Below are 27,059 nucleotides of genomic sequence, written 5' to 3'. Positions count from 1 at the left end.
TGTAACATCACAGATATAATAGGCAACTCGTAAGTGGAGATGTTTGAAACGGGCCGACAGGAAAAGAACTTGCAACCAATCGACATGCCGCCGTCCTCTTTAAAACTGTGCGCTATCGCTTCCCGTAAAACAAATACACAGCTCCGTTTGAATAGAATTAAAAACTGTTTCTCCTAAAGCTAACTTTAGGAACATGGCTTCTTATCTGAGGTTTTTTGGCACCCTAAACATAAACAGAAGTGAGAAGGGAGGGTCTGGAATAAAACGAGACCTGAACAATAGACATCCAGGGCTGCAGGGGTTGGAGTGGAGGAAAGTGGGGGTGGAGGCCCTGAACTGAAAGTGATTAAACCGAGAGGAAGAAAGGAGAAAGTGAGGAGGCGTCTATTAGATGTCAGTGTGCTTTGTGTCCATGTCAATGAGACGGGATTAAAGTATTGGAAATAATCTTACAGAGCCGATGAAAGGTCAGTCCGGGAGAGGGAGAGGCCGAGAGGAACATATGGCCCAGCTGAGGAGTCGCTAATGTTATACAGCGGGGTTACACACACACACGCACACATGAATGCGAGAGGGACCGGTTCAAATAAAACAAATAAAGAGAACCAGATAAATAAGTATGAAAAGAATCGTTTTACATGTGGTGTAAATCGAAGCGCCCAGTGGACTTCTAATTCTGTGAGCGGTTATGATTAGTGGTATTCCTCCTGTCTCTGTGAATAAATCAAAAGGACTAACAACATCCTGCAGTTGGACGATTCGGTCAATTATATTCGTCGATAAATGCCGAGGGTGGATATTGTTTGTTTACAGATGTTGTTTACAATCCAAATCTTAGTAAATATGAAATTAGTTGTTTTAACAGCATAATAAGGGTTCATTAGTGTTTTTAACACAGATTTGGATTAGCTGTGTTCTTTGTGTATCTAATTAGAGCATCACTTTCAATGCAAAACCAGCAGAATTAACCATAGCCAGACTAATTACTGGTGTGAAATCAAATCGGCTCGTTGAAAGAAGTGCGCGCTAATGAGCCCTTATTAACCAAGCTAAATAACTCAGAGGGAAAAGGCGGAACTAGGATTTATTTTTCTTTAGGTTACGTGTTTAGGAGAAATAATAAGTCATAATCGAGGCACTGTCATTGAGCTTGTGAGAAAATGTGTAGCTGCCAAGAATACATACCAAAATTAGGTTGTTTTTTTCCCACCTTTTTTGTTCTTTCCTGCATGACCCATTTCTCTGGGCTTCAGAATCATGCGACGAGAGATCAGGAGTGACACAATCAGATCAGATCACAACATCCAAACACTCTCACCTTTATGGCAAAAAAAAATGTGTATATACAAAGACATAATATGTGGGAGGATTATTAAGTAGGGCTGAGGGGGAAATTGCTGCACAAATGCAATTCCGCATCCTTTTAAATACATTTAAAGTTAAAGGATAAATACGCAGGACAAACCAGTGCCATGTGGCTGATGCACTAAATTGAAAAATTTTGGCTACATAACTAAAGCCGTCATTACGGTGCAATAATAGCGTGGAGGCCGCACATATATCATGTCATGGCACAATTACACACTTTTTAATGCAGAACAGAGGTGCTATAAATTCATTTACATAGATTTATTGTGCGGGACTGATAATATATGTTGTTCAGAACATAAATTTGCACGGCTTTCATGCATTCATGCTGGTTTTTTGTTGAGATTGTCAGATTGAGGATCATGTTGTGACTCCCGGAATGAAAATGCTATCTTTAGATGCCTGGATTCACACCTAGTGGAAATGTAGTAAGTCTTTGATGGCCTTGAAGTTACCAAGACCTTCTAGTGGGCCTTTTCGCTGCACATGGGACCAATACACATGAGTTCCTCCAGCAGGTTCATCAGCCTGTGTCCATATCGAGCCTCTTTGCTCAGTGAGGTTTAAAGGCGTATGAGCGTGTAAAAGAGAGCCACAGCTGGCTCCCAAGAGTTCTGACCCGTTCTGGTCAAGTGAAGCATAAACTGTGTCGGCTGCCCACAAACACGCGAGTCAGGTATGAAGGGGGGGGCGGCAGATCTGTTGTGTCCGACCGCGGTCGGCTGAGCAGCTCCGGTCACACCTGAGTCCATTCTGCAGGAACGGGTCAGTGGCTGAAGCCGAACAGCCACAACCGTCCAACTCTTTACTGACTGCTGTCTAAATTTGAAGTAAACATGCAGAGCAAAACCGGGAAAGCCGATAGTGGGAAACATTTTTTTCTTCTCAGTGGGGTTTAATTTTCGCAAATGAGCCCGAACGGTCTTTGACAAACGTTACAAATCAACCTAGTCTGGTCATCTGCACACAATAACTCTTACGCACCATTCCATGTAGTGTATATCAAGTCATTTTTCCCCTTCTGCAGTAGATTCTCACTGAGATAAACCTTTGATTTGTGGCCTTTCCCAGTGTCACGGGCTGATTATGGAAAAAAAGGCATCTTGGGAAGTTGGGGAGCTGCAAATATTCCAGCATTTCAGTGAGACCAACTTAAATGTGATTCAGTGCTGATTTTCTTCAAATCGGCTAAGCAGCTCTTGATATGTTCCCCTCATGCGCCTATATATATTGTCTCAAAGGGACGATTAGCAATTTTCATTGAGCATAGCGGTTGCTAACCATTCAGCTGCAACAATGGGAAAAAGATTGTTTTGCTCAGTTCCGAGAACCATGACCTGTCAAAGTAAATGCCCTTAGACGTCGGCTAATAGCTTCCACATTACAAAACACATAACTCCACACAGCTAGCCTGAAGCTAACAACATTAACGACAATGAAAAAACGACCTTAAGGACTGTGAAATCTTTAGCGTTGCTAAAAATCCTATTAGCAGTAATGCTAACATTATTACAGCTACAATTACATCATTCAAAAAGGATGCAGGGGTTTAAATTTAGATTTAAAAAGATGAATGTTAGGTGGAAGAAAGCGATGCCCTAGGGGATCGAGAGAAATGGCAAGAACCGGGTAGAAAGGATGGGGGGGGCAGGGGTCTTTGGCGTCTATTGTTTCACAGCCCATTATACATGTGGGTTTCATTAAGACAAAATAAAGAGACCAAGAACACTGTCTTTTGTACTTCTGAAGGGGGAACCATAATCCAGAACCAGGCCAGATCTCAATTTGAAGTACATACCATGTAGATATTATCTAAATTGCTTACATGTTTACTGTCAAACATCTTCTCAAGAGAAATTACTCACTCAACACTTTTAACACAAAGACTAGCTTTTGACTAAAGCCTTTAGGCATGTAATTTACTCAGGCAGAGACAGCAATAAAAGGCACATTAATATTAAGTGTTTGGGCTCGGCCAATCTTGATCCCACAACAAAAAGAACATAGTGAAAAAAAGTATCAGCAAAAGAAACAACATGACAGAGCATTTAGTGACTCAAACATACACACAGCAGACCGTGACGGCCGTAAGACTCCAGCGTGTCCTGAGAACTACTTCAAACTCCACGTCAACCACAGCGTCAAACAGCATGATCATAAACAATAAAAGTATCTGATGTTTTCAGGCACACAGACAATGTAAGGAAGTGTTAATGAGGGAGAGATTTCCTACCTGTCGATGATGACGGGATCGGACGGTGTCTCGTTTCGGTTCCCGCAACTCTTCTTGTCACAACAACGACTGAAGGGACGAAAGAAAATATCAGTTAAAAAAGGGCATCGTGTATAACATCAAGATATGTGTGGTTCTATGTCATGAGGCCATTTTTCTGGACTTTTTTTGTCCAGAGGAAATGTTATTTTAGGAAGTCATTTTTGTATTGTCTTTGTGTATTGCATTTGTGTTTTGACTATTAAAGTTTATGCACATTTTACTAAAGAAACATACTCAATGCAAGAACATCAACATAATGCTTAAATATTGAGCTAGACTAGATTTTATCCAACAGGAATTGAACTGGATGGTGAAAAGTAGTTTATATGGCTGCATCTGAAATCGCATACTTCCCTACTATGTAGTAGGCAAAAAACATTATGTGATGTCCGAATTCATAGCACTCATAAAAGAGCAGGCAAAAAGTACCCAGATGACCTACTACTTCTGGTGAGATTCTGAAGTGTGCATACAATGGATACTGAGTGGCAGTGAAGCGACGCTCCAACTTCTCTGAGGGAAGTTGAAAATGGACTAATGGACTTTTTTCAGCATTTTGGGGAGGAGATTGGAGCTTTAGCTTTCATTTCTACATTTCCATAACTGTTTATTTCACACCGACATAATAGATACTGTGGGAGTTTGGGTGGGGTTTTGATATCACAGCTTTACTTCCTGCCCTCTACTGCGCAGACTCCGGTCCCAAGGTCACTATTGCGCAGACGCAGGTCCCAGATCAGCGCAAGATGTCAGCGCTATATTCAGACATTGGCGGCTTCACTTTTCTTCAATGGAAGATAGTGAAGGGGCGTCGTCCATCTTGTTTATGGTCACAAAATACTTATTCAAAATAAGTGCCTACTGAAGAGTATGCGATTTTGGACGTCTATATGGTAGATGGTTAAATGAGAGGGGTTTAAAAGAGTTCTTGGTGACATCACCCAAAAAAGAAAGTCGTTTAAAAGGCAGAGCAAGTTACAACAGCTTGAAATTTGAAAGACAAATTACTTTTTTTGTTTCTGAATACTTTTAACCAATGAATTATGCACAATAATAGCAGAAACATGTATTAAGAAAGTAAACAATGTAATTTTTGATTAAAAATTTAGTTCAACTGTAAATCTATCGCCCTCTTGAGTACTGGAGTTTGTCACCGCCACATTAACATAAGAACACAGCCCACATAAGAATGTACAACGGGACTGCTTGCTTGCGAGTAGGCCAAAAATGTGCATTTGCGTAGGTGATGAAGGTCTAGCAGAATGACAAGAGGAGAATTTAAGGTGTGTGAGGGGCTTCAGCGGCGGTTTGGAGACCACCGGCATCACATTTCTACCGCACAGATGGCAGTAGGACACTGAATAAGGGCTGGGGACAAAACTGTCACATGACACCCCTGGCATTGTCCTTCCCCCTTCAGTTTTTCTTCCTCCCACAACTCTCTCTGCTTCCACCCTCTCGCCTTACGGTTTCTCTTGTTACCTCATTCCCAGCTCCCTATTTTCTCCAATGACACAGTTTTCAGATGTTCCAATAGACTTTAGCATTCATTCACGGACTACAAGCGTTCAGGAGATCGTATCTTAAGGTGTGCTATGCTTATTCATGAGGAACCGTGTGTGATTTATATAATACACTTCTTCAGGTATGCATGATGAATGTCTTTCTTTAGAAACTCATCATGAATAGAGGGCTAAAATCTCTCTCTCTCTATCTACATCTACATCTCTATCTCTCTCGCCCCTCCTTTTGCAAGGCTTCCTCAACTAGGTCAGTGTCCTCCCAAAGGACTGGAACAAGGGATTGCAGTGCCTCTGTGTATGAGTGTGTGTGTGTGTGTGTGTGTGTGTGTGTGTGTGTGTGTGTGTGTGTGTGTGTGTGTGTGTGTGTGTGTGTGTGTGTGTGTGTGTGTGTGTGTGTGTGTGTGTGTGTGTGTGTGTGTGTGTGTGTGTGTGTGTGTGTGTGTGTGTGTGTGTGTGTGTGTGTGTGTGTGTGTGTGTATTTATACAGTGCAGGAAGAAGATTTGTAGGAGACTAATGATCAAATCCGGCAGCGCCCATGGGAGACACGGTTTAACTCCTGATACACGGAACCTTGAGCGTACAAATTCATAGATACACACTCAACACAATTAAAGACAAATATTTTTAACTAGATTTCCTAAGCAAAACTCGCAAGGGTTTTCGCAACAAGCAAGGGTGTTGAAGGTGGTTGCCAGAGTGTTGCTATGGGTGGTCAATGGGTCAGTGACAAAGAAAAGGAAAAGCCCCTTCTCTTTGTAGTTATGTTGGTCTCATACGGTTTTGAAAAAACGTTTACACCAATTTCAACAAAATTGTTTGATGTAATGTAAAATGTCAAAATGTAATGACTTTAAAAAATAGTAAAAAGTAACATATTTTCCTAACCCATGAATGCATTTATGTACACAATTATTATTATTTATATATAAAAATATATAAAAGTTATCTAAAACATATATATATATATATATATATATATATATATATATATATATATATATATATATATATATATATATATATATATATATATATATATATATATATATATATATATATATATATATATATATATATATGTTTTAGATAACTTTTATATATTTTTATATATAAATAATAATAATTGTGTACATAAATGCATGTACATATATATATATATATAATTAATTCATTAATATCACTGTTTTGAGTTACACTACACAACATTTTAAAATCTATTATTCTAACCCTGCCTTGTCATAAAAAAGTTATGACAATATTTGATTTTATATTTTAAGAGAATTATTTAACTTTAACTGGTAATAAGGGCCTTCCAAGGATATTTTCTGCATGTTTCTGCATAATGGTCGCACCACATGACTTTAATTTTGCAGACCAATGTTTTTCAAATATTAATTAGAGTAACAGTTCTGTCCTCTGTAATGTAAATGTAAAAAAAATGATAAATAAATACAACAAAACATGCTCATCATAGAAGAGGTGCAATCAAGTAATTGCATAAATGTTGCATTTTAATATATTTTGGAATAGATTAATAATTCTAGACCAAAAAAAAGTGTGTGCATTGACCCAAATATCACATTGCTATGTGGTTGCTATAAAACATGATTTATTTGAGGACAGGAGAACAAACAGTGTTCTTACATGTTTAAAGTTATATATTGGAACAAACCCTAAACCCTAAGTATGAATAGCAAACACAGCTACAGGAATTATTACACGCCTACATTAGCTTATTGGGAGGTGGAGAAGGTTACAATCTTTTTCCTGATCCTCTTCAAGATCGTCCCGTAGGACACCCGAAGGAAATCACATCTTAGATCTTAACGCTTCCTTCCTGATGCGGCTTTTGAAGAAATGTCTAAATGGGCTCATGTAATTAGCAGGATGTAGTCGACTCTGTCAACGTTTGGAACGCGTCTACCATCACACCACTCAAACATATGTTTCCTTCCCATGATTCCTTTCATTCATGACACTGGATTTGTGTTATGACAACTTAAATCTTTAGAAAAACAATTTGGGCCAGTTTCGCGACAAACAACATCCTGAAACAAATTCCTTGGGTTTTTTTTCTCCCCCTAGTTTGTTAAAATGATAGGAATAAGCACTTTTGTCCCGCACTTGCAAGCTGGCATGGCACCATATGGCTAATGGTGGTGCGTGGCAATTAGTGGAGCTGATTAATGGTGAACAGCCTAATTTTCTGCTTATAATTGCGGCAGCGTTTGATGGTACACATACAGTCTATCGCACGCACACATACACGGTGGCATATCAATGCTGATTTGGCAGGTGGGGGGATGAGGACCACATCGGTCTGAATATATATTAGCTGTCAATTCGAAAAGTGAAAAGAAAAATCGGGTGCTTTTTTAATTGTGAAAGTGCCTATGTGACATCTTTAAGTTGCGTGATGCGTTGCTGGTAAAACCTGGCATATATTTCATGGACGCCACGTGAGCCAGGGCACATTTGTTAGCGGGGCAGACTGAAATTTCAGATTGAGTAATGAGTTTCTGCTTGTCCTAATTAACCAGGCATCAGGGTGATATTCATGAGGGGGGGTGGGGGTTACAAGGGTGGGCGGCACTGTTAAAATACCACTAAAAATAGGCACGAGTCGATCATCACAACCTACTTTTAAGCAAATTCATCTTTGGATGTTAATTAAATACATAGCATTTGATAGAAAAAGTCATCTTCTACTTGTTTTTTTGGCTCTGTTCTTCACTAGGGGTTTGACCTGGATAGTATTAATATGAAATGAGCTTCTATTTAATATACTGTTTCGGTATAACGTAAGACTCAATACCCATAAGAGCAAATCAAGTTGAAACAGAATACAGCATTAGAGCGTACTGGTTAGTGTTCTAACCAGACCGAATAAAGCAAAAGGACATTTTGACAATCGCTTGGCGTTTATAGGTAGCCCCACCTACAGCGAAATCTTATTGGTTTAGCACACCTGAATATTAAATACCCATTTCATTTTTTTTAAAGTATGTTTTATAAAGTATGAATGAAATCTCTACGTACTACATCCGCCATGTTGCCATTGCCATGTGACTTACAGTTGCGTTACAACACTGCCATTCACAAAGCCTCTCGTGGATTCATTGGATGAATGCTATGAATTCGGACAAATTTTTTTTTTTTACATGCTGTGTTTTGCATACTATGTAGCATATTCAGACGCAGAGTGAGTTTTGGTGGCAGTCCCTGGGCCAGATTTACTAAACAGGGCAAATTAGCGCGAGAGCATAATTCTAAAAAAGCGCAGATGGGGAGTGGACAGTTCTGCATGATCTACTGATGACGCTCACATTAAAGAACACAGACACAACCGGATTCCAACCTTCCATGACCAACGCAATCGACCAAGAGCAGCGCAAATTAGCGTCTGGTTTAAAGGAATAGTTCACCCAAAAATGAAAATTAGCCCATAATTGACTCACCCTCAAGCCATCCTAGGTGTATATGACATGCTTCTTTCAGACGAATACAATCAGAGTTATATTAAAAAATATCCTGGCTCTTCCAAGCTTCATAATGGTCTGTTTTGAAGTCCATAATAGTGCATCTATCCATCATAAAAGTGCTCCACACAGCTCCGGGGGGTTAATAAATAGTGCATGCGTATGTATGAAGGTATGCATCTGTGTCTAGGTGTATACATGTGTTTATGTGAGTGTAGGTACTCTAAATAGATATATGGTGTATGTGTATATAAATATGTAAAGCATCTACTTGTTTTGTATTTAAAGGGATAGTTCACCTAAAAATTTTAATTAGCCCATAATTTACTCACCCTCAAGTCATCCTAGGTGTATATGACATTCTTCTTTCAGACGAATAAAATCGGAGGGATATTACACAAGTCCAGGCTAATCCAAGCATTAGAATTGGATTCATAGTTGCTCTGTTTTTGAAGTCCATAAAAAGTGCATCTGCCCATCATATAACTGCTCCACACGGCTCTGGGGTGTTAATAAAGGCCTTCTGAAGCGAATCGATGCGTTTGTGTAAGAAAAATATCCATATTTAAAACTTTATCAGGTAAACTTTCGACCAACCGCCTTCCCTGTTCAATTTATGGAAAAATTGTTGAAAGTTCCCCAGCCAATCGAAAGACTAACGCGACCAGGTAGGCTCGTCATGACGTCACGTACGCATCTTGAGTTTCACTTTCAACATTCAACACTTTTCCATGGAATGCGGTCGGTCGAAAGTTTACTTGACAAAGTTATAAATATTAATATTTTTCTTACACAAACGCGTCGATTCGCTTCAGAAGGCCTTAATTAACACCCCGGAGCCACGTGGAGCATGTTATTTGACGGACAGATGCACTTTTTATGGACTTCAAAAACAGAGCAACTATGAATCATTGTTCTAATGCTTGGATTAGCCTGGACTTGTGTAATATAACTCCGATTTTATTCGTCTGAAAGAAGAATGTCATATACACCTAGGATGACTTGGGGGTGAGTAAATTATGGGCTAATTTTCATTTTTGGGTGAACTATCCCTTTAATTAAGGGATAAAAATAGAGAAAAGGGGGGTAGGACCAGAAAAGTTGATTTTGAACTTCTTCCTATTTGAATTACTTACAATTGCTTACAATAATTTTGGAAGCTTGTACTGAGAAGTCCATGTCCTTATGTATTTGTGATTTTAATTGTATTATATATATATATATGTAAGTATGTATATATATAAATAATTTTTTTTTCTGTTTTGTTTTACTTACGTGTTCAAATAAACTAACTAACTAAAAGAAAAAAAGGCCTTCTGAAGCGAAGCCATGCATTTGTGTAAGAAACATATGCATATTTAAAACTTTACAAATTATAATCTCTAACTTCCACTAACTGTCGTACACTCGTTCACGAGAGACTGGTGTTTCAGCGTATGACGTATGACAGACAGATTATTTGGAAACTTGGGTCATCGCACCTGGTTAGAACAAAGTGTAATGGAAAGAGTTAGCCTAGAAATCTAGACGCACCCTAGCGGCAGCAAATGTAATTTGCAGCGAAGTTCGTCTAGCAACTCTCCGTTGGCTTGCGAGCTTGAAAAACCAAACTCTAGTCAGGCCAATCACATCGTGAAGAGAGTCGGTGGGCGGGCTTAACATAATGACGGCAGAGTTGCGAAGGTTCCGTGTGAATTCTCTGCCACTTGAAAACAAAGAGGATGGCTGCTGCTGGTGAACAGCTGCCTTTCGAATCGGCTTTGGCCTCGACTTGGAGTTCAGCTTTTCTTTGAGAAAAGAACATAGAACGGCACTGAAGTCATTCTAAAAAAAGGAAGATGTGTTCAGAGTTTTGCCGACCGGATAAGACAAAAGTTTAATCTATCAACTAGCTGCGTTGCTCTGGTTGGTTGTAGCGTTATCCTATTGCGTGCAGAGGGGATTTGAAAGACAACCGTTTATCCCGCCTCTCGGATTGAGCCCTGCCAATGGTGTGTTCCCAGACCCAACATCTTGATGTGGGTCTGGCTTGTCAGGCTAGGAAAGAGTCTCACCTGCACATGATTTCATGAGTCAGCAGAACGCGGCACATCTCTGGGTTCTTATCTTGACCTTCATAGATGATGGCCTTTGAACAGAGAGAAGGAAAAAAAAGTCAGTTTGGACTCACAATGAATCTTTTAAGGCAATGAAATTTTAATTAAGCATGTTACATATGAAGCGGTTTCAAAATATATGTTACAGGAAGTTGACTCTGACCATCTAACATCCCAAAAAACATTTCCTCCACTCATTCACACTTACATTCAGGGAGTCACAGAAGCCAATTTCACTTGAGAAACACACTGAGAGGAGGCGTAATTCTGCCGTTAAAGCCTGTTGGCCTGGTCGTATTTAATAAATATCAGCATGTGTCGTGGGGAATCGTCTAAGCTGTTCCAATAGGCTATTTCTGGACAGGCTGTCCAGAGCTCTGGCTCTACACAGGACTTTGGCTCATTACGTAAAAGAAAACAGAAGGTGAGAAATGAAGGTGCTCCAATAAGAAGGGCTCATTGTTTTTTACTTCTAGCTCAGGTAATTATTCTCCCTACAGGGCATGGGGCTGAGGTGGGGTAACATGTGGTAGAGGATGGGATGTACAATAGCACCAGCTCAGAGTGGTTACTTTGAGGGATGGGTAACAAGCCGAAGAACACCTGTTGTAGGTGGAGATGATGATAAAGAACATAATTGATTGGTTGCTCAGATTCTAACTAGCGGGAGAGATCAAAACAATGACAGTGATTCCTATTGATGAGAGAAAGCAGATTTATCAAAAAATAATAAACGTCAACAGTAAATGCTGTTCGCAACCCATTTTACTTCTGTAATACAGTGTGTGTGAATGAGAAAATAATTCAGATGGCGAGGACAAAAAATTCTTAGAACATATTTTTGTTAAGAACGTTTTGCTAACATACTCATTAAATTATGAAAATTTTATTTCTAAATGTCCTGTGAAAGTTTAAAAAAATGAAAGTTTATCTTATGTGACCGTTGGTGAAAACTGAGGGAATGTTCCATTTAAACGTTTTGCAAACATCATGAGAACGTTGCTTTTGAATGTTCTCTGAATGTTCTGAAACAAGCTGTAGTGTCGACACTAAAACGTTTTAGAAAGACATTCAATGAACAATGTATAAAAAAAAATTGTTTGTGTTTTGAGAATGTTATTAAAGAACACATAACTTTGAATGAACATGTCTTGTTACTGGTAGAACGTTTGCGCACAGCCCACAGAACCAGAACGTTAGCCAGTTCTGAGAACGTTCCGTTTGCTTCTGAATCTCCATCGCGCCATAGAAAAGGAAATCATATTTTACCTGAATTGGCAACGTGAATTTATAGTCTGAATTGAATGTAAAGCAATAAAAGGACTCTGAACCACAAAATAACGACAGGAAGATTTGTCTAAAGTTGTATTGAATTATCCTCGCGCTCTTGCACGTAAAACAAACACGCAAACAACGTGTCAGACATCGGCAAACGACCATTACGCACTGTTTTTAGTGAGTCAACGCATGCGTATTAGCGTATTTCGATTCACGAGCAAAAAAAGTCTTATGAGCCGGTTATTTTAATCGTATCAAAGCATACGGTGAGACGTCAAGTATAATCTGATTCACAACTCTTATGAGCCGATTCCTTTAAGTGATTCAAAAACATACAGCGCAACAAAGTCCGATCCACGAGCAAACGACTCTCATGAGTTGGTTCTTAAAATTAACAAATCAACTCACTGAACCAATCAAAGCTGATATTAAATTAAAGGGATAGTTCACCCAAAAATTAAAATTAGCCCTTGATTTAGGCTACTCACCTTCAAGTCACCCGAGGTGTATAAGACATTCTTCTTTCAGACGAATAAAATCGGAGTTATATTACAAAAGTCCAGGCTAATCCAAGCATTAGAATTGGATTTATAGTTGCTCTGTTTTTGAAGTCCATAAAAAGTGCATCTGTCCATCAAATAACGTGCTCCACATGGCTCTGGGGTGTTAATAAAGGCCTTCTGAAGTGAATCGATGCGTTTGTGTAAGAAAAATATCTATATTTAAAACTTTATCAAGTAAACTTGATAAAGTTTATAAAGTAAACTTTATTTGACGGACAGATGCACTTTTTATGGACTTCAAAAACAGAGCAACTATTAATCAAATTCTAACGCTTGGATTAGCCTGGACTTTTGTAATATAACTCAGATTTTTTTCGTCTGAAAGAAGAATGTCATATACACCTAGGATGACTTGAGGGTGAGTAAATCATGGGCTAATTTTCATTTTTGGGTGAACAATCCCTTTAAGATCTGACTCATTTACTGAACTGCATGTTATCATTGCTTTTTCAGTGATGTCTGTCTCAAAATGAAGCTGTTGTGAAGATGTGAAAATTAAATATTGGAAATCAGCATAATCTCCAAACATAACCTAGTAGTTGGAAGTTTTGTTTGTTCTTATTTATTTATTTGTTTGTTGTTTTGTTTTTGGTTGTAATGATAAATTAAAAAAAAAAAAAAGATTGCTTAAATATTTGTTCGTTTTTTGAATCTCTCATAGAGTAAAAATGTGAAGTGCCTATGCGCTCACTGGCAAACTACCTACGCTAGCATATGATGTGCCAAACCATCAGTGGCGTGTGGCACAGGGGCGGTAGGGGGAGGCAGGAGGCTGGAGGAGGTGGGTGCGAGAGAGCAGTTGGGATGCCAGACTGGAGCACGGTGCACCATCTGGTGCGGCCCCCCAATTTTCTCCCAAATTTTCTCGGCTTTGCTCTCACCCCTCCTTAACACAAAACACAGCGCTGCCAGGCTGGCAAAGCCTCGTGTGTCCCCCCTCCTCCCAGAGTTGAATGTTGGACATGGTATGCCATTCCGAACAGTGCCGCGTTTGACTTCGCCAAGCGTGTCACCTTGCTAAGATTCTGGGATCTCGTTCGTAGGCATACCGACTGGCAGCAAATCTGTCCCGTTACGCACAGTCATTACTCTCTGCCATGTAACGGAGGTGTAATTCAGCAAGCCAGTCCGGCATCAAAAAAGTTTGTCACATTGACCTTAACTGAAATCAAATAAAAAAACACTGAAGCAAAGTTATATCTACCAAGAAAAGGGTAATTTGACAGAAGAACTATCCAGGGACAGACGATACATTGGCTCATTGTTTAATGTCTTTCAGATGTACTTTACATTATACAAAGGCACTGAGAGCGATATTGTTACAGCCAGTGCTGGATTTTGGCAAGCTCGGAGCATTTGTTCAGATGGTTTTCTTTCACTTTGAGGGAATGGGGGCCAAGGTCTTCTAGAAGTACACAGCATGCATCACTGTCTGCTAGTCAAAAGACCTGCTTCAAATTTCTATCTATAAACACCAAATCTATCTTAGCCCATTCCGGCAGAGGTGTGCTCAGGAACAGCAGCATTCTTCCACTTGCCGAAATGCCTTAATAGCATATTCGTTACAATATAAAATGTCATTCAGGTAATATCCATCCATTTAAGTCAACATGAACTCAAAATTTACTTTCTTAATGCACATTCCTTCTTTTTATTATTTAATTCGATTTCTGATTTATTAAATCACATTCTTTCTCACAGAATATCCTGTTTTGAATATCCAAAATAGTGAAATAAAATAGCCAATATTCATCTCAAATCACAATCACGCTTGCAATCACATCTTAGGGTATCAGCAGCCAATGAGCTCACTGCTCAACCTTCAAATACTTGATCAGCATTTGCTGCAGCAGTTGCAGAGCTTTCAGAAACCCTCCACCTTTCCCCATGCTCCACCTGTATAGATCTGCCACCGATAATTCATGTACGCTCTATTGTAAAGCAGCAGCAGCATGTCTTACTTGCTCACAACAGTCCCGTACTTGCTCTGCAGCAAGCTTGAAAAGCACATCTATTCCGCAAGACCAAATATATCAACATTGTCATTTCTGTTACCATGCCAAACACTCCGGGAGTTGTCATGACAGAACTGTTTTGTATTACGTTTTCTCAAAGGTTATATTCAAATGTGCAAATGATCTTTGCATACATTTTCAGAACAAAAATTTGAACATTGGATATAATCAGGGTCAGAATTCAGTAATTTTTGCCGCTAGAGGTCGCTTACTCATAACAAAAGGCGTAGCTTGATGACACCTTGATTTCACGGAATCATGGGAGTTGTTGTCTTCACCTCTACAGACGGCGGAAAAGAATGCGACGGGACTCGGGCAGAAATCTTATTCATGGATGAGCTAATGTATTAAAGAATTATTAACGTTACTGTAGTATGAAGCAGGGTGGGGCTGAAAGCTGTTGGAGTGGAACGAGGCAGCTGGAGCGATTGCTAATGTGAGACACACGGATCGAGAGCAGCAGAGCTTTTATTATGTCGCAGACGGCCGCTTCCACTTCTTCCGCTCATGTGTATGTGGGGTAACACTGCTCTGTTTTATCATATTAGATACCGTTGAGTGTTGAACGTTACGTTATAATGCTACTATGAGACACTTGGGACCAATCCCTTTTCTACCCCATAGCCCTTCACTTTCCCCTTCGTTTTGCGCGTTCACGTGAAGGGGTAGGGGTGTCTCGATTCTCTTTTGGCTGGAGTGGTAGAGTTAAGGGAAAAGGCCAGATAGCCCTTCAAATGAAGATTTCTCAGGACCACACTTCGAACAAAGGGGTATGAAGAATTGCCCTGCATCCACGACTACCGTGCTGCTAGAGCTCCCATTTCTTAGGGGAATATTTTTGCCACACTGTTTCAAGAGGCAAGGGTAAGGGGTAGGCATAGGGGTAGGCGAAGGGGTATAAAATAGAATTGGGATTGGGCCTTGTTGCACACTGCAATAAGCTAGATCGATATTAGGCATGGTGAAACATACTCGCGGTAAATCAAGAAAACAAGATTTAAACAATAAGACTAACTGTGTTGAGCTATATAGGAATGATTCGTTTTCTGTTGATGAATGTACCAAAACAGTTGCTCACCTTTCTAATAAAACACATAATATTTATTAAAGCGTCTTTGGCGTTTCCATGCTTTCTACAAAATAAAACCAGAAATCAGGGGTAACGCGGTAATGATATCATTGATATGCGACACACGATTAAAATTGCTAATTTCTCTGGATTTAAACATTCTTGGGAACATTTGGGATAATGTAAGTACACAAGTCAACAAAATATATAGCATTTTTCTAGTGTTTTTTACTAGATATTTTAATCCAAAAATCTTACATATTGTGCCTTTATTGCAAGTAGTGCTCGCTGCAAAGCATCTGGATGACAGCTAGTGGTTGAAATGGGTACTGCAGTCCAAATTCAAAATATTGGAGAGGGTTGTTTCTCCCGCCGTTTCTCCTCAAACTCTATACTCACACTGCTTGCCAGATTAAGGACACGCAACAGGAATGAGCGCAATGGACAATGGAAGGGGACGAGTCTTACACTGTAAGTTGATTTGTCCGCATCTTAATATGCCACATAGCCGAGGTTTTTTAGACCCAATTTGTTGGCCGGCTTCCATGGCTGCAATACACAGTGTTTTCCACCAACTGGCAACCCGGGGTGTCGAAATGCTATTGGGTACATTGGCAGAGGGCGGGATCACACAGACCAAAAATTTTTTTGGAGAAACAAGTATGTGAACTTAGCATGTTTCCTAAATCTCTGCGAACATCACCTTTAAGTGGAAATTTCAAACTCAGTGCAGGAAAAAAACTCATTTTGAGGAAACAGCTTTCAGAAATATGTAGTGTAACTGAAATCTACAGATGCAAATAGATAAAGTGTAATAAAATAAATACTTAAATGTGTATTTTTCTTTACACTGTTCTTAAAGGAGAAATCCAAAATCTCAAAATTGACCACCAGTGCATGAAAAAACAATGGCTTTTGCCTGTAGTGTCACAAATTCCTCTAGTCGTACAAATGGAAATGACTCATATAAAGATTAATTAGTCTTTGTATACTCTTAAAGTGTGCCATCTTGATAACTTTAAAACGTCTCGGCTGCTTTCATTGAGATCAAAGAACAGGAAGTGCTGTGATAAACGCAGGAAACTGTTTCTTTTTGATTTCGAAGGAACACCGAATGTGCAAAGGTGCCGTGTTAAAAATTACCCTATGTTAATGTTACAAGCGTGATATTTAGGGCATTTTTAACTGCTTGCCAAAGTGCGAGAAGGGCACATTAATAAGCATTCAACGTTCATATGCCTTGTAATACATATTTCATCTCGCCAAGCACACTTTTCATATTTCATCCAGCGTTTTCCTAAACGACTTTGATGTGACGCCTGAAATCGAAGGCAAGTAAACAAGATGCTATAAATACATGGAAACCTACTTCCTACACAGTTGGCATCATCTGTTAGCATGCCATTAAGAACACGGCTGCCTTTTTTTCCCAGGCCACTGCGCTACCTTTAAAGAGGTGCTGTCTTGGCAGTGATTTCACTCTTTGTTCTCCCACACACACAGAAGCGTTCACATTCACGAATAAGTATCCCACCCCACCCCTGATCAGCTGTTCAGACATAAAGCCTGAGAAACAAGAGAAGAGGAAGAGAGAGCAAGTGTTGGGCAGGCAGACAGACAGGATAATAGACGAAGGGTTTCTAGAGACAGCTCACAGACATCTGAGATACTTCTAGACAGTGCAAGAGTTTGAGCAGGAGACGAGGGAATAAAACGAGAAAGAAGAGAGTTGGAGAGTAGACGGGTTAAAAGAGTTACAAAAACAGAGTGAGGATTGAACAAGCAAAAGCTACACTCTTAAAAATAAAGGTTTGTCATTGGCCTTAATGGTTGGGAACGTTTAGGAACAGATTTACTAAACAGGGCAAATTAGCGTGAGAGCGCAATTCCAAAAAATAATGGGAGTGGAAAGATAAGAATTAAAGAATCATTTCCATAATTACCAACACAATCTACAAAGAGCAGCGCAAATTAGCACCTGTTTTTTTGAGCGATAAATAATGGCGCATATAGCAGTAAATTCATGAGCGCAAACCTTAGTAAATCATCTTGCGTGTACTCTCCTCCCATAAATTTTGCGTCTGAAAGGGAAACTCCTACAAATGCATATGCAATAAGGTCAGCCGCAAAAACTGTATCCACGCTAATTTTTCCCTGCACGTCTTTAGGAAATCCTGACAGTAGTTTTTAACGCCAAAAGAGGGTCCCAAAATAATTCTTCTATTCCATCACTACAAAAAAAAAGAACCTTTTGGAACATTTCTTTTTTAAGAGTTTACATGAAAAGGAATCGATAGCTAACGGTTTTGTCAAGCCAATCCCAAAACATGCCTGCTATCATGCCTTTGGAGGGCCGGGTTTTGGAAAGAGGCGGGGTCTAATTCAGTGGCTAAGTTTAGCTCAAGTTAGCTCCAACAAAACAGCTGACATCTCTTATGGCATCTTAAAAACATAAACAATCCAGGAGGTAATGAGAGAGGAAAAGGAAAAGTAGGATAGATGAGGGAGGAACGTGGGGGGTCTGCTGTCTCTGCGCTATGTTGTCTCAGCGTGATGTGTTGGTGCTGAAGCTGCTGATCACAGATTTAACTGTCAGACTCACACCTAAGAGCCCCACACGTCCCTGATTCTCACTTTTGCATCACATTATGAGTTACAAACCAGTATAACAGTGTGATTTTTACACCAGTTAAAGCGCAAACCCCGCCCTACACCCGAAACTAAAAGGTTTAATTGGCCACGTCAGTCACACAGCTGACTGCCTACACAACACTGAAACAAATTCTAACCCCAACGACACCCTAAACCTAACCTTCTCCTAAGGCTACGTTCACACTGCGAGCATTAGTGCTCAGTTCTGATTTATTGCTCAGATCAGATTTTTTTGTATAGCTGTTCACATTGTGGTTGTAAATGTGGCCAATATCAGATTCCAGTGCGAACAGGACAGACCCATATGCGCAAAAGAACGACACAAAGACGTCACGTAGCACGCTGTCATACGGAATTAAAAACGGAGAACATTAAACTAAGTAATTACGTGTTTATTTAATATAAATAAACATATAAAAAAAACAAAGACGAGGATACAAAAGAAGAGAGCAGAGTTTTTAAACACATCTCACTATAGTTTGAAGTTCTGACACATCTCTATCCCAGACAGGATAGTGTCGGCCCAGATCCGGCCCACATCCGGTACACTGGATTCCCCATGTACCAGATGTGGGCCGAATCTGGGCCGACACTATGTTGCTGTCTGGGGTCCTTCTGCTGACTACCTTTCGCAACTATCTTGATAACGTTGGGTATGTAAAATCTTTGAAGTGACTCTAGAGCAGGCATGGGCAATTCCAGTCCTCGAGGGCCACTGTCCTGCAGAGTTTAGCTCCAACCCTAATCAAACACACCTGAACCAGCTAATCAGTGTCTCCTGGATTACTAGAAGGCTACAGGCAGGTGAGTTTTATCAGGGTTGGAGCTAAACTCTGCAGGACAGTGGCCCTCGAGGACTGGAATTGCCCACCCCTGCTCTAGAGGGACGTAAATGTCGCAAAAATTCCAATATGACTATTCAGACTGAGGTCGCATTGTAAAATATCTGACCTGTATCGGATTTAGGACCACATATGAAAGTGGCACAAATCAGAATTGAAAAGTTCAGATTCCATGTGGTTAGTGCTGTTCACACTGTCATGAGAAAAAACAGATTTGAGTTACTGAGTGAGCAACAAAAAAGATTCGAGCCACATTTACCTGTAGTCTGAACGTAGCTTTAGTGTTGGTAGCACATCCTGATTGAAAAGCATTACTGTTTGTCTCGATCTTAACCATTCATGATGATCCAGAACTCTGAACTGAATCCATGAAGTCTGAACTCTGAGGGGACCAATAAAAGCTGCGGAATTGGGGTTTGCCCTTAAAGGTAAAGTGTGTAAATTTTAGCGGCATCTAGCGGTGAAGTTGCAAATTGCAACCATCCACCGGTCACCCCTCCCTTTCAAAGCACATAGAGAAGCTATGGTGGCCGACACAGGACAAAGATGTCATCGTCGTAGAGAGCAGAGAGTAGCTAGTGCTCTGTAGAGCAGTTTGTCCTTTTAGGCGCAAAATGGTGACTTCACTGTAATGGTGCGTTCACACCGGACGCAAATGACGCGTTTCGCGCGAGTGATTTACATGTTAAGTCAATGCAGAGACGCGAATAGGCATTCTGTGGCGCGATTCGCACGAATGAGGCGGCGGGAATTGAGCGTTTTGAACACGTGATTCGCGTGCATTGCTTAAGTTGAAAAATCTGAACTTTGGCGGATATTCACGCCACATTAACCAATCAGGAGCTTGCTCCAGTAGTGACAACAATGAGGAGAAAATCTGTATATTAATATCTGGTTCTGACAATATGATTATCACTGTGATAACATTAAATGACATGAAACACAACCCAGTCTCTTTTTGTTAAATGCAAGTTTATGTTTGATCAATAATACAAAAGTATAAGTAAAAGGTATAATAAGCTATACATGAAATAAAGCAAACAATTCAGTCAAACATTCAAAGTCAGTGGTAGTCGGCTACAACTGTAACGTAAAGTTATAGCCTAAAATTAAAAAAGTAATGAAACTTCACTTTGCCCTCAGCCTAAACGATTTGCCAGGGAACAAATTATAGATCCATGAGACCAAAGATCGGCCGTTACATCTACACAAGACGAATTATAGCTCGAGACACCACAGAGACATCAGAGCCAGTGGCAGATAGCAGAAGGACTGGCCGAGGAAAGGCTACTCTCGCCGGGGTAAACAAGCGCGGAACGCCACTGATCCACTGGAGCTCACAACTCCGAAAACGGCAGATAAAATTTTCAAATAGGCACTCTTTTTATAAATAAACCACAGATTTGAGCTTTAAACAACTACATTATCGCCTGAAAAAGTCTTAAAACTATGCGTTTTGTCACACATTAACAGTAGATTTTAACAAAAAAGACGTATAGACAAAACACATGTCAGCCATTTCTCAACGAGACTAGCCGGCTGGCAGAAGCCCCTCCCATGATGCGAATTCGCGTCTGTTGTGAAGTGAATGTCACGCGCGAATGAAGCGAGTAAACTCAAAATGTTCAAGTGTCCAACTTCGCCCGAATAGCACCAATTACTCGCTTCATTCGCATCCGGTGTGAACGCCACATAAGGGGACCAGTGGTGTATGTAGACAGAAATGGCTCATTCTAAGGTAATAAAAACTTTATTAACTTTAAACTTTAAGTCTTTATACTCCACTGAAAACATAGTTATGTATATTATATTGCATTGCTGTCAATAGATCCTCCTAAAAATTACTCACTGCACCTTTAACTGTAAATCCTGTAGTGTAATGCGTGTAACTGTTCTTTAAATTAGCATGCTCAAATCTAAGTATGTGGTTTATTCTTCCGTCAACTCCCTAAACTCAACTAATCCAGGATAAGGATAAATATAAGTTAAACTCTATCAACGGCATCTGCCGCATGGAAAAAAAACAAAACCTGACTACAGAAATGCTCAACATGTGAGATTCAGAGCACGTATGCTAACCGCTAGGGCACTGCTACAACAACAGATGCAGTAAATTAGCACTATAGTTTGAAATATATAACACTGAGATGTTTACCATATCTGCTGAATCTAATAATTTGACTGTGACAGTAACTACCAAAATAACAAGCGTCTTCATGCAACTGTTGAGCAGTTGCAACAGTAAATCAGTCTCGCCACAGAATAATAAGCTCTGTAACCGCTCTGAGAGCACTAACAGCAAATCTGGACACTAATTACAGTCCAAGCTAAAGCTGTTTTAGCTGTTTTTGCCACCGTAACATAAACAGAGTGGTCGCCTGTAAGTGTTTTAGCCGTACTAGCGCCGCACAACACTTTAGCAGCCTCAGTGATTAGCATTTGTTCCCACAGTCACTTAGAAAGTAATAGTCTCGCTTACAAATTGGAATCAAGCTGCAGTTCCATTTTCACAGGCAGCAGGTTCAAGTTTCTCATGCGGATTTGCCGTGTTGGTTAACATACCTGAAACTGCTTGGTTTGAGAGTTATGTCTGTGTGAGCTGTGCTTCATGCATCACTACACTATTGACATCAGACAATGGACATTTTTGCCTGCAAAATTATACATAAATTTCTCTAATGTAACCACACCTTAACTCACTCCACAACCTAATAACTCGCATCTCATGGTCTCATGGTTTCTCAGGTCATCTGTAACCAGCTTACTATCATCTGCACTCCCTTCTCAAGAGTGCATACTCTTCAAACTGAAAGCTTGTTTTTAGCCCGAGCCACAACATGGGCCAAGACACCTGTAGCTGTCCTGTGGTCAGCCAGTACCCAGGTCTCATTTCACCGTCTCAACAGGTCTGACTGCCCCTGAGCGAAACCACATCTGATCCTGAGTTCTCTCTCTCATTCACCTGAGGAAATCAAAGACACATGCCGACCGAGGTGTGCACGCGGTAAATATATCACTCACAACGGTGATTTTTGAGCTGTTACAAGGTAACTAGCTGTCTTATTGTTGCGCGTTTGCGGCAGAGAACGGGATTTGATATCCTCCGACTGCCGTTACACATGTATCTTTAAGTGTAGTTCTAAGCGAATCCCTTTAGTGAGTGATTTAACCATAGGTTGTCTTCACATCTGAAAGTTTCCCTCGCACAATACAGCAGCAATGGGGATCACAATCTCATTCCTTGTGACTTCTATTACACCTGCACAAAAATAATGAATACAAGTGCTAAATATATTCCGAGAAGACTGACATGAAAACTGCCGGCAAACAACTACAAAAGATGTGTGAGGGGGAAGCCGAGGCGTCTGGGTGATTATTTTTTAACTTGACACTGATAAACAGCGCTCTAGCGACACTTCGCTCAAAAGTGCCATGTCCTCCCACGAAGTGCAGCAAAGCAGATAGTTAGGAAACAACAGCTCTTCTACCTACTGCCAGACTAGTGCTGTCAAAGTAGAAGCTACTGGGGTTTAATGCGCTTTGATGTTCCCCACAACACAACTTAGGCGGGAGGGAGAGGGAGAGGGAGCTGCCGCCCGCAGGTAAGTTAGCGGCCGTTAGCGAAGTGTAAAGAGCCTAGCGTGGAGCCTTTCTCAGTTTGCAGCAGGCGGCTAATAAACAGGGAGATGTTTAATAGACACTCTTTGACAAAAGCTAATCGCTAATTCCCGTGACGTGCTAATTACGGCTGATCCAGGGTCAGCGTTTTTGGTTCTCTTATTTGGAAACCATCCATACACTAGCTCAGGGCCACACATGTCTTCTGTGACAGATAATATCAAACAGGAAACAGGAAACAAGCAACACTAATAATGTAGATCTGCCATATTGCGCATACTAGAAACGAAACAACCCAGAGTTCAGAAGGAGGCAGCCGAGCGTAACATGTGAAACACACCAACGGGCAACACAAACATGTACACAAAAAGGCTACATGAGAAGTGGATATGTACACAGATAACAGGGAACGTTCTGGCGAGGTTCTCTCAAAGTCCTCTAAAAACGTTGGCATAAAAACATTATTTATACATCGTTCATGTTTTTTTTGTGTTTTTTTTTCAGAAACGTTTTAGTTTAGGGAACATTCAAAAGTAACGTTCCCATAATGTTTGCAAAATAATCATATGGAATGTTCACTGTATCAAATTATATGATAAGTAAGTTAAGGCAACATTATGTTTTTACATTGCTTTAACTCATTAAAATAAGTTATACAGTTTAATGTAATTTAAGTTGAATTTACTTAAACATCCAAGTTGATTGTACTTAAAAATTTAAGGCAGCACATTTTTTTACCAATAATTTAAAAGAAACATTTAAAAAAGAGAACATTCAGAAATAAAATTTTCATAACGTCAAAACGTTTTTAGAGCATATTGGTAACACTTTAATTTTAGGTGACAGTAAGATGTTACTACATGTACTTACTATAGTAATAACACAAGTAACTAACCTTGTGCCAAACCTTATAATACTATAACTGTAACTCTATAAGTACATGTAGTTAATTAATATTACTCAGTATTTATCTAAATAAGTACACTGTAAAAGAAATGCTCAAATGTTTAAGTAGAATCAACTTGGATGTTTAAGTCCATTCAACTTAAATTACGTTAAACTGACTTTAAAAAAATAAGTTGAAAATTGCTTAACTTTAAAGCAATGTAAAAACAAATGTTGTCATAACTTATTGATCATATCATTTTTTACAGTGTACAATGTAACTACGTCACCTTAAAATAAAGTGTAACACATATTTTTGTTAGCTGGGTAATGTACTTGTTTTGCATGGGGGGTTGAAAAGGAAAAACAAGGGGGCTGCAAACTGACCAGAAACATCTAGAGAAATTTAGGGTCCCCTAAAAATACACACTAAGCCTCACAGTTAAACACCAAACAAACTTCCAACCGAGAAAAAAAGAAAAAAAAAGTCTAAAAGAGGCCACATGATGCTGTTCTCACTGGGCATGTAAAAATGTGACACTGCCCCTGGGAGATACACATGCACGTACACTATACGCTGTGAGATTCATCTGTGCGGGGCACAAACAGTTCGACCTTTAGCATGTCCCGATGCCCCAACATGTATGAATTAGCCTCTGGTGACATGCGCAGATGGTGCTGTACGGGACGAGATGAACCCTTACCTGTTTAGTCATGGAGTCGATTAGTCTTACATAAAAATCCTGCTCTGTTCTGATGCCTGGAACACACAGAAACTTGACATCAGCATGTGCTTTTCATTACATTTTTTTTTTAAAAACCCACACACATTCACAATCATTATCTTTAAATCGGCTATTACAATGTAATAGACACTGTATTACACTGTAATTGCACCACACATAACGCTCGGTTACACTTTATTTGGTAACACTTTATTTTACAGTGTCCTTGTTACACATGTTACATGTACTTAACATATAACAATAAATTAAGCATAAATACACGCAATTATCCCTTAACCAAACCCTAACCCTATAATAAGTCCATGTAGCTAATTACTATTACTCTAATATATAATTACACTGTAACAATGACGCCTTAAAATAAAGTGTAATTCTTTATTTTAAGGCGTCCTTGTTACAGTGTAATTAAATATTTATGTACTGAGTAATGTTAGGATTTAGTTGCATGTAATTATGCATATGGTAAATACATATGTAGCAAGGACACTGTAAAGTAAAGTGTTACCTAATGCTCTTGAAATAACCCAAGCACAGCTTAATTGTATACTAATATTGGCATAAATGAACAATACATAACCAATAACCTTTTAGTGGCAGGTTTTTAAAGCAAAGTATTTTCAATAAGAAAGAGATGACTTAATGAGCTACGTAACTTTTTATTTTTTACAGAAGACATTTTGTGATGGAAAAATGATGCATATTTAGCCATACATGTTAATTCATATTTTATTTATTTCTATTAAAAATGTATTAAATTATATGATGATCTATACTCATTTTAATAAGTATTTTTGAAAACACACGATTCAAATTCAAAAATAATTAAAACTATTTAATACAGTTCTGCCTTGAATTGATTTGTGCCAAAATCTCACTGCTTTTCAACCACTTTCGAATGAATAAAATTCAAACTAAAACAAAAAGACAGAAATTATTGTGATGAAGCATAAACATATTAAATAGCACTGTGTGCGATATGAACTAACAGCTGGTTTATTTAGAAACTGACCATATGACAAATGATAGACAGGCTGTCAGATTACACACTAATGAACATGATCAATTCACACTCATTCGAAGAAAAACACATTAACAATTAATATCGCGTGCCGTGCTTGGAAAACAGGTTTCTAATTGATTTAAACCTTGAATGAATTATTAATGCGTTGAAATAAATCGGATTCATTGTGAAGAGCCGTGCTTTGATTTGAAGAAAGTATAACTGGGAATTAGCCAATCACCGATTGCGTTTAATTTTTCAGACAGAGAGAGTCTTGATCGGGTGAATCATTGATTTCAATCACTGCCAATCTTCGTCAACTAGAGATCTCCAATGACAGCACCTGCTATTGTTGCTATTCTAGTGCGATGGATTGCAAATGACGATCAATGAATGTGCGCAAACTCGTGGCTCGTGCGCGAATATGAGCATGTCTTACCGTTGCTGTAGAGAAGTTGCAGTCTGTAATGTATGCCATTGTTTGTCTTTTCTCCTGTAGTCTCCTGGGCATGAAAATAATATTACAACAGGTCTCAAAATAATACACTGCACAGTAATGGGAGGCATGTGGAATGCGCTTACAAAATGCAATTGTTTGGGCTAAACGAAATCCATTTTAAATAGCCTAGGTGATAAACGGAATTATTTCATAAATAAATGGTATTAAATGTACAAGGTCAAATTAATTTATTCATAGTCTTGTGTTATGTTATGTTATAATATTATAGCACTAAGTTGTAGGCCATTACTGATATTACATTAAACAGTATTTTTTATTATGCACGTGCATATGCATAAGATATATTTTTTTTATAAAAATGTAAATTTAGTATTCAACATAATAAAAAAAAAAACAGGTTATTGAATAGCTTTGAAGGCATGCGAAATTTAGAGACCTAGCCCATTCATGAATTTTTAATTATAAATGCATATTAAGCATTCTTCTTAAATTAAAAAAGAATAATTATTAGCAATGATCATATTAAACAACTAGGCCTATACAATTTAAATAACTTTCCAATTTAGCTGCTATTTTTTTTAATCCTGTTAATATTGCAATCATTTTCATTATATTAATCAAAAGTATTATTTCATATATTAACAGGCTACATTCACTTTATTATTATTATTATTTTTTTTTAAATGTGCATGAGTTTGCTGTTTACTTTCCTACAATATAAATCTCTTGCACCTTCGCAATAAAAATAAATAAAGGCATAAGGATAAGCGAGCGTTTAGCGCTCCGCACACATCGTGGTGCTGAAAATCAGTTTCAGGAAACTCACCTTCTCTTTTTCCACAAATCCGATAAAAGATGTTCTCTCGATTTCCACCGGCTGTCCTTGTCGGTCGTAAAGGGCTAAAACGAAGTGGAAGAAGTTGGATTTGCGAAGGTTTGAGGGCGGCTGTTTCTCGAAGTGCGCCCGGGCCAGTCCCACTCCACTGCGGGGAAGACACGCAGAAAGGCCCGTGTTAAAACATCCCTTAGATATTAGACGTGGATGTGTCATTGAAATCAAAATGGGTGTATAATTCTTAGTCCATTGAGTGAGTTTTGCAGAGTTAAAAATACTTACACAATTATGCATGTGAAAGCTACATTTTATAGCCTATGTATTATTAGGTTATTATTATTATTATTATTATTA

The 27,059-nt window shown here is 39.1% G+C and overlaps 1 protein-coding gene across 2 annotated transcripts in view; it reads right to left on the bottom strand.

Annotated features, from left to right (window-relative positions):
* Window positions 1-27,059, bottom strand: part of ebf1b (EBF transcription factor 1b) — a 142,815-nt gene that overhangs the window by 114,833 nt on the left and 923 nt on the right. For both annotated transcript variants that reach the window (XM_079835387.1, XM_079835388.1), the window contains exons 2-6: window positions 26,697-26,853; window positions 25,850-25,913; window positions 24,369-24,424; window positions 10,701-10,774; window positions 3,602-3,670 (exon numbers count right to left, since the gene is read on the bottom strand). In XM_079835387.1, coding sequence (XP_079691513.1) covers window positions 3,602-3,670; window positions 10,701-10,774; window positions 24,369-24,424; window positions 25,850-25,913; window positions 26,697-26,853 — 420 coding nt within the window. The remainder of the gene's footprint in view (window positions 1-3,601; window positions 3,671-10,700; window positions 10,775-24,368; window positions 24,425-25,849; window positions 25,914-26,696; window positions 26,854-27,059) is intronic.

The sequence above is a fragment of the Gobio gobio genome (assembly GCF_949357685.1).
Source record: "Gobio gobio genome assembly, chromosome: 14".
Taxonomy (NCBI): domain Eukaryota; kingdom Metazoa; phylum Chordata; class Actinopteri; order Cypriniformes; family Gobionidae; genus Gobio; species Gobio gobio.
Note: the sequence above shows the minus strand (reverse complement) of the source record. Positions and strands in the feature narration are given on the sequence as shown.